Below are 8890 nucleotides of genomic sequence, written 5' to 3' on the forward strand. Positions count from 1 at the left end.
TTTTTTCCTTTTCCCATCGCGTGTAAGACTTTCTGAATTGCATGCGAACATGAGCGGCGTCCCCTCGTGTAGCAGTAGGTCTATCCATGTGGCACCACCAACAACACCCCCCTCACAGCATCCATTTGATGTATTTCCCAAGAGAGGTACCTTTCTTTTCCTGTCCCTCCACTCTGCACCTGTCTGCATTGCCGCAGGGCATCCATTCAAGGCCCACCCCCATTGTCAGCAATTGTGTGTAGCAGCGTCTCCATCCCAAGGGAAGCTGCCCCGCGGAGTAGCTACAGAAGTAGTTCCCACAAACACACACAAGCGTGATGAAACAATTGGCTATCCTTCCACCGCAAGCGGGTCACCCCCTTGCTCTGTTTTTACGGAAAGGGGATAGTGCGTCCATTTCGCCTCCCCTCGGTTTCAATGAAGAACAACGCCTCGTCTCCCACGCGCAGGAGAGAAGGAGAAAAAAAAAAAAGACTAACCACACAAATTAACTACACAAATATCTGAACAGGTGAACCCAGGGGGGAATCACTTCTCTTGTTCACCCATCGGTTTGTCTCCCAAATGACTCTCTCCTGTCACTCTGTGTACTGTACGTACACCTCCGGTGATGGCACGCCTGCAGTGATGGCACACCTCCAGTTTCGCAGATGGTGTAATGCAGTTAGCTTGCCATGGCTGACGTCTACTCCTCCCCTCCTTCAAAGCTGGCAGCGGTTTGATGACCAGCCTGTTCATCCCAAAGAGGAGAAACTACCAGCGAGTTTCCCAGACATGGCAGACGCTTCTCCGCCACAGAACTTACCCAATTTTGTACGGACGTGTTGAAATTTTTTTTTCCTTTTTTTTTCTTTGTTGTACCCTCACTGCATGCGTCTTTTTTGCAGTTTTTTACACTCTTTTACACTTTTTTACACCTTTTTACGTTTTTTTTTTTTTTTTTTTCTTGTTTTTTTTCCCCCCGTTATTTGGTTAGAGACCCAGTTATGAGAACCCTGCCCTTTGCCTGAACGATGAAGTTCCTCCTGGACAAAATAAAACGGGCACTGTCCAGGGGGGGGAATCGAGATGGCGGCCGAGTGAAGGGGTCCGTGCGAGTAAAAAGGGAGAGCGCAGCTGTGGCGAGGAGGACACACCCGAGCAGCAGCTCAATCAGCAGGTCAATCAGCGGCTCAATCAGCGGCTCAACCAGCGGCTCAATCAGCGGCTCAACCAGCAGCTCAACCAACCGCTCAACCAACCGCTCAACCAACCGCGCAACCAACCGCCCTGAGTCGACGGACCCCACTGACGGGCGCAGCAATCACATAGATGTCTCCATCGAGAATATCCAGAGGAGCGAAACCAGACGCTACTACCTCACTCGAGCGAACAGCTTCGTAAATGACGATGGGCTAAAATGCAGCATCCTGTCACAAGTCCACTGCAGTGACGAGAAGGTCCTCCTCTACCTCTTTGTCTTCTCCTTGTCAAACGTAGGTCCACACATCATAGAAACGATTGGCATATATGTTAATAATACATCCACCCAAGACACCGTAGTTAAGAGAACCCAACTCATCCTGGTCAATGACAACACCATCAGTGGGGACCATACCTCCATTCGGGCCTTTTCCAATATTAAGGTAGCCATCAAAATTGAAGAAAATAAACAGGACAGTGAGTATGCAAATAAAAATTCGTGTATCCAAGAGGTACTAACTGATAGTATGTTATATGCATTTGAGTATAGACTGTGGAGAGACCATGAGTGGTGTACTCAGCATGCCAGTAAGGCTGCCCTCAGCGTGCCACCCCAGCCAAGTAGGTCCACGTGGAAATGCGCAAAGGGAGGGGTCTTCCCAAATGCACAACAAGATTTCCACTGCACCGATGAAGTGACTCGCTGATTCGTTGGCCTGTTAGCTTGTCGGCTTGTCGGCCTGTTAGCTTCTTAACCCTTTAATCTCTTAACCCCTAAACCCTAAACCCTGAACCCTAACCCCTTAACCCTTAACCCCTTAACCACTTAGCCTCTTAACCCCTTAACCTCTTAACCTCTTAACCTCTTAACCCCTTAACCTCTTAACCCCTTAACCCCTTAACCTCTTGACTCGGTGACCCCTTTCCGGGGTGGGGCAAACGAAGGGGTAACCGATCGCCCAAATGGATCCTCACCGTCGTCTTCCCCGCCAAGTCAAAGAAATTTACTGCCCGCTCTACCCCCCCCCTACTTGCTACTTCCCACCCTACTTTTGCGCTGAATCAAAAGTGTGCCAAACTGAACCAACGGGGCATACCCCCCCACAGGAGCGCCAGAAGCAGCAGTAGAACCATCACCACCGCCAGCAGCACCACCTCCACCACCACCGCGTGCTAAGCTAAGGTCACTTGTGAGGATCAAAAAACATTAAGAGACCATCCCAAGTCAACTCCCTTACCTCCCACGTTTTTACATAACTGTGCATTCCCACAGGGGAGAAAAAAAAAAAACGAAATGGAAATAGAAATAGAAGTAGACGTAGACGTGGACGTAGAAACGGAAAAGTGGGTCTGCCTCCTTGCGTAACCTACCCGCGTCAAATATCGACTTAACATCAAAGGAGGGAGTCCCCTCGAGCTGTTTCAAAATAAACCGCTACACGTTCTCCTTCCCCTCCAAAGGGGGCGCCGCTGGCATTGGCGTTGCCGTTGGTGTAGGTGCTCCTTTTGGCGTTCCCGTTGGTGTAGGTGCTCCTTCTGGTGTTGCCGCTGGTGTAGGTGCTCCTTTTGGTGTTGCCGCTGGTTTGGTGGTTTCTCTTCACCTGTCCCACCCGTAAAGACAAAAAGGAAGGCGTTCATTTTTATACCGCACAAGGTAGGGTCCACCGCAAGGTAAAATTTAACACAAGTTAAGGCCCACCACACGGTGGAGATACAATAGGGAGCCACGAGTTGGTCTCTACGCCAGGTTGGAAACACATGCAACAAGGGATAGACACAAAAGCAAGAAGAAAGAAAAAAATAAAACAAAATATAGCAAAATATAGCAAAATATAGCAAAATAAAGCAAAATAAAGCAAAATAAAGCGAAACAACAAGGAAAGAAAATACGTTGTGTCCACTTTCAGGTAACTCGAAAATGGTCATGCAATAATTTTTGCTCGCAGCAATCGCGCAGAAGCTTTGTACATTTCTCCACGACGGCTGCACAATAGCAACCCTTTTGAGGACTCACTCCTCGCGGTCGAGTCAGGTAGGGAGGACCTTAAGGCGACAAGAAAGGAGGCAAAACGGGTCAGGCACCGATGTTAAGGGGCAGTAAATTAACACAAATCCACTTCGGCAGCACCATCCGAAGCGCACTAGCTAGCCACCTTGGCTTAGGAAGTGCAGGTCCAGGTCCTTTGACAGGTCGATGCAGAACGCGCCATCGTCTAGTGCAGCGGCGTCCACATCGTCTAGTGCAGCGGCGTTCACATCGTCAAGTGCAGCGGCGTCCACATCGTCATACAGAGAGTTTTTCTCCTTTCCGCTCAGCGCACCATCCCCCACGTGGAAGTTGTAAAAGCAAGAGCTGTCCAGGCAGTCGTACGCGGGGGAGTAGTTCCCCTCCTGCAAGAAACTCCGCACTACGTCATCTTCGATCCCTTTCTCGTACTCATAGTTGAGGAAGGCCGCTGTCAGCGCGTGGCTTGCATGGCTTGGGTGACTCTCCTTATTCTCATGTTCCTCGTGACTCCTCCCCCTATCCGATCTGTTCTCCTTGTCCGCGTCACTTCCCAAGAAGTTCATTGCGCCTCTGCTCCGGGTGCCTCCTACTAGCCCGTTGGAGCACCCACCTGCTGGACCATCGTCCATGTGAACCCTGGCGAGCGGCGCATGGCTGACTTGGCCCCACTTCCGACCGTCCCACTTCGAACCGTCCCACTTCTGACAGTCCCACTTCGAACCGTCCCACTTCCGACCGTCCCACTTCTGACCTTCCCACTTCGGACCATCCCTGGAGAGGTCGTCCATCAAGTTCGCTCCCCCCCCCATGCCGCAGCTCCGCTCCACCCCTTCACAAGGCTGACGCCTAGAAAAAATATTCCTCTCCGTTAAGTCCCCATAGTAATAATCACCCTTCTCAAAATGGGTGTCCCCTTTTTTCTCAGCATCGGTCTTCTTCCTGTGCATCATCCTATGGTTACTCGATTGACTCCCCATCATCTCCGCCTTCGTGTTGCCTATCCTGACAGCCCCCTCATCGGTGCTCACAAGTCTCTCCTCCTTATCATCCCATCTGTAATTAGCCATAAATATGTTGTTGCTTCCCATTTCTTCGTACCCAACTTGGATGTTACTGCCCAAACTGGAGTTATAAAACTCTTCCTCTTTGGTCTTTAGTTCAGACTCTACTCCATTGTTGACCATGCTTCTCCTTTGCATGCTCTTCCTCGACATGCTACTCCTTGGCATGCTCTTCCTCGACATGCTACTCCTTGATATGCTTCTCCTTGATATGCTCCTCTTGGACCAACAACTCATGTCTTTCTCACTCCATAGGCCATTCCCAATGCCTCCCGTCGCATCTAAATCTACTAAGTACGATTCTTCATCTTCCAACCGGAGGAGGGGTATTTCTCCAGCGGAGTCCATCCCCATAGGGCAACCTTCATTTAACGAGGACAAACCTAACCACCTGTAGAGTAGATGCTGCTCATTTTTTATTACCTTGTCTTCATTCGAATGGACCAAATAATCGTAGCTTCCATCATGGTAGTTATTCATCAATGGAGCGTCCAATGGAGTGTCGCCCCTTACTTGACGGTGGAGAGTGCTGTTATTTTTTTCTCCTTTTGTGGCGATTCGTACTTTTGCTTCTTCTCTCGTTTGGTTGCCATGCTCAAGCGTGGTAAGACTCCTCACGGTGTGCTTCTCCCCTTGCTTCTCCCCTTGCTTCTCCCCTTGCTTCTCCCCTTGCTTCTCCCCTAGGTGGTCGTGGATGGAACCACCGCTAAGATCATACTCCGCGGGGCCCACCTGCTCCTGTTCTCCGCCACGACTCACCTTCCTTTCACCGTTACAGAACGGGTGTGCATGACTCACTGCATCCAAGTCAACCACGTGTGAATCTCCCCCGTTGCCGCTTCTTGCGCACCGTCCACCTCTGTCATCAGTTAGGTTGCCACTTCGAGCTTCGTTTCTTCCGCTCCTCCAGCAGCGCTTCTCCCTAACGGACTCGCCTCGCAAATTCATGCGGTATCGGCTACTGTTCGTGCCACCGTTGCTGCCGTTGCTGCCGTTGTTGCCGTTACTGCCGTTGTTGCCGTTACTGCCGTTGCCACCGTTGCTGCCGTTGCTGCCAAGTGCGTAAGCAGGCACATCCCCTTTCCTTTGCCCACCGCGCACTGGTTCGGCTACCCTCCTCTCATTCGCAACACTCGAGGCACTCGCGAGGTGCTTCCTCCCGGCGCGGTCGCTACCGCTGCTGCCCTTCCCCGTTCGCTCTAGGAGTACTTCATCTTGGGAGACACACCTGTGGGATGCGCTCTTCAATCCACAGTTATCCGGCAACCTCCTCACACCGGGATTGTTCTCTTCAAAGTGGGAAAATAAGTTATACGGCCTAAAGTTGGCATAGTTCTTGGCCCCCCCGTACTCTCCCAATTTAGTTGGACTGTCCATACGACCCTCACCATGCTCGTCACTGACGCCCCTCTGTAAGTCTCCATCTTCCGTCCGCAACCTCTCCAGCACCGAACATCCGCTCCACTGCTCCATCTCCTCAAAATACTTTAGCAGCTCGTTATGGTATACCCCGTCATGGTGTACCCCGTCATGGTGTGCCCCGTCATGGAGTGCCCCGTTGTGGAGTGCCCCGTTGTGGAGTGCCCCGTCATGGAGTGCCCCCTTATGGGGGTTCCCCTTCTTGTCTTCTTGCCCCCCCAACGATGCTCTTTCCATCAAACCGCGTCTTGCCCCCCCGCTTTGCCGACAGGCCGATCCAATTCCGCTCTCCTCCACTCTTCCCAAAAAAATTTCATCAAAGTTTTGCGCGCACATATCCACTGTGCTGCTACTGCCATACTGGCTGTTGCTTCCACCCTGCATGCCACTGCCGTATCGGGTCAGTCCCTCCGACGACCCTTCCTTCGAGGCACCATGATGGTTGCCACCATGTTGGTTTCCACCACTTTGGTTCCCATCGTTGTTACCTCCATTGTGGTCACTCTTACCACTCTCATTTTCCTTATCCAACTGGGGCAGACAGGCAGTCGATCCCTTGTGCGAGTGGGCACCCGTTGCGATGCTCCTTCTGCCTGTGTTGAGTGCCAACGTGTGCAGCAGCCTCTTGTTCCCTCCTTCTAGGTAGGGGCCGACCGCACAGCCAGCCACTGTACCCGCCGCACCCGCCGCACCCGCCGCACCCGCCGCACCAACCGCACCAACCGCACCCGGCGCAAAAGCACACACAGCTGCGCCCTCCTCTTTCGCCCTCACTTTCTCTTCATCCCTGTAATCACCTTCTTCGTTTTTCCCCCTCACCAGTTTGGCCTTCTCCGACAATTCTTCCCTTCCCTTCTGAGGGGTGCTTCCATCAGGAGGACCACTACTCTCCCTAACGCTCAACGTTTTATTTTGGTTACTCATCCTTGGAATAACCCCAGTTTTGCTCTCCCTGTCCAACTCTCCATTTTCCCCATCAAAACGGCCTCTGATCTTTTGTGCGTCCACAGCCAGGTAGGTCTTACACGTGCTGCATGCATTTCGATTCGCCACCTTATCGCTTGTCTGTGCCAACCGGACGAGTGATGAACCTCCCATGAAATCAAACGCGTCATCTCTACTTATAGCCAAAGGGGACTCGTAATAGCTAGCCAGGTGAGGTTTCTCCTCATCGTTATTTTTTCTATTTCCCTTCTTCAGCTCATTGGATGGGTTCTCCTCGAGGATAAAATGGGAAACCCTTCTGTCGTAGGGGGTGGTTCTCGTCGGATCGTCATTCGGCCCTCTCTGCTGCAACTCCGAGGGGTAGGTCCCGACGCCACAGTCCACCCCGTGCAGTGGCTTCCTGCCTCCGTTACCCTTACTGTTGCTGTCCACACCGCTATTCCCGGATAGCATTTCCATGGGATAAGCTTTCCCCTCCCAGCAGAGACCTCCCCGAACGCTGAAGCGGTCTGCACTATGTACCAACCCGTCCCCCTTATCACCCTTGACCTGGCTTTTTTTTTTTTTTTCTTCCTTGAATGTGCTACTTTCGCTACAGAGCGCCTTCTTTCCCGAATCTCGCACTCTAGTGAACTCCTCCCCCTGCGGAAATTTTATCCCACGCACAGTCCCACCTTGGTTGCCTAACCCTAGCGTAGACCCCTCACCCATGCATTGCACGTTTCTTGCCAGCCCGTACTTAACCGAGTCGTCACCACTGATACCACGTCTGTCATCTACCTTCCCACTACTGTTCCTATTCTCCCCGGCTTCTTCCCCATTAAAGGATAAGATGGAGCGAAAATTGAAGGGGGGCGTGAAGTTCTGTCTCACCGATTCAACGGAACCATTTCCATAATGCTGCTCTCTATTTTGCGAGTAATTCATTTTTTTATATTTTCCTTCTAATGGATAATTCGCTTTATCCTCCTGAATGAGTAACTGTTCATCATATCGATAGACTCCCCCTTGACTTTTCTTCATTTTCATATTTATTGTACATAATTTAGTGTACCTTCCATTTCTGACACTTAGCAGATCTTCGTCTGCTTCTTCTCTTACGCCTGCTTCTTCTCCTACGTTTGCTTCTTTTCCTACGTTTGCTTCTTTTCCTACTTCTCCCTCGCGACAGCTCAAATTGCGAAAGTCATTATTTAAAAAGGCAGTGCATGAGGAGTTTTTTATCAGATTTGCTCTGTTCATACCTTTGGATGTGTTGCTTGTTCTGTTTCCGTTCCTTGTGTTTTCTCTCCCGTGTTGGTTGGAGACACATGAGGAGTTGGAACTGCCGTCGTTAAAGTTCACGCTTAGTTTCCACTCCCCTTGCTTTTCTTGGCGCGTCAGGTGTAGCAGTTCTCCGCTGCGCAGGTCCCTTCCCATGATTCCTCCCCTGTTCAGCGTTGACGATTCCCCAGGGATGACTGAATCCAGGCAGCTGTTCAGGTGAGAAAAATCCATTCCCTCCTCGTGCATGTTCTCCTCATAAAACTGCACCAGCTTCGTATTTATGTCATTTATGGAGTGCGCAAATCTGCACTGGTTCCCCTTGATGCATCTGCCTGTATAAATGGAAGAGTTGAAAAAAAAAAAAATGAGTCGACTTTCAGATCGGATGGGCCGCATCCAAGTGTTTCCCCTCCCCCTCGGAATCAACTACAAGCACAAAACAAACTCAGTGCTAGACGAACCTTCTCTGTGCAGCTGACAGATAGCTGGCTTCCCAACCTCCCTCAGCTCGTTCACTGAATGGGCATAAATGCAGTTATGGTCCGTGCATTTTCCTACGAACATAGGGATGGAAACAAATTAACAGATGGGTGTATGTAACGCATTTGTAGGGCTTTCACATGGGGCCAAAACAAAAGCTGGAGATGTACCAGGCACTCAAAGAGACACTTCCATTATGTGTGCGCCCAAAAAAAAAAAAATGAAGAGGAGGCCTACCTAGTATGTAACTTTTACATAACTTCGTTTTTCTCATGTCCGGCTTTATCCTCAGTTCGCTGATGTCATGCGCAAAGGTGCAGTTTTCCCCTCGGTCACACTTATTTATCAGTGCGTATTTGCACATCTGAATTTTGTAAATCCTGAAGGGTGCGGATGGGAGAGAAGGATGGGAAGGGTGTGTGTAAGAGTGGTCCACATGGAGCCGTTACTTTGTTGAGAATCGTCCGTTCGGGGCGCAGTAGATGAGTAGTTCCATATCGTTTTTTTTTTTTTCTTCATTTTTGTATTG

The 8890-nt window shown here is 50.6% G+C and overlaps 2 protein-coding genes across 2 annotated transcripts; one reads left to right on the top strand and one right to left on the bottom strand.

The window, feature by feature from the left end:
• Positions 1-1013: 1013 nt before the first annotated feature.
• On the top strand, positions 1014-2310 carry PCYB_061350 (hypothetical protein; the record flags this gene model as incomplete). Its single annotated transcript, XM_004221302.1, has 2 exons — positions 1014-1770; positions 2177-2310. 2 exons carry the CDS (start codon positions 1014-1016, stop codon positions 2308-2310), a joined length of 891 nt encoding a protein of 296 aa, XP_004221350.1.
• Positions 2311-3327: 1017 nt separating this feature from the next.
• PCYB_061360 (hypothetical protein) lies at positions 3328-8880 on the bottom strand (the record flags this gene model as incomplete). The annotated part of the gene is made up of 4 exons (XM_004221303.1): positions 3328-6305; positions 6399-8213; positions 8599-8741; positions 8798-8880. The coding sequence occupies 4 exons, from the start codon at positions 8878-8880 to the stop codon at positions 3328-3330; spliced, it is 5019 nt and encodes a 1672-aa protein (XP_004221351.1).
• Positions 8881-8890: the final 10 nt, after the last annotated feature.

This window comes from Plasmodium cynomolgi, chromosome 6 (genome assembly GCF_000321355.1).
Source record: "Plasmodium cynomolgi strain B DNA, chromosome 6, whole genome shotgun sequence".
NCBI classification, from domain to species: Eukaryota; Apicomplexa; class Aconoidasida; order Haemosporida; family Plasmodiidae; genus Plasmodium; species Plasmodium cynomolgi.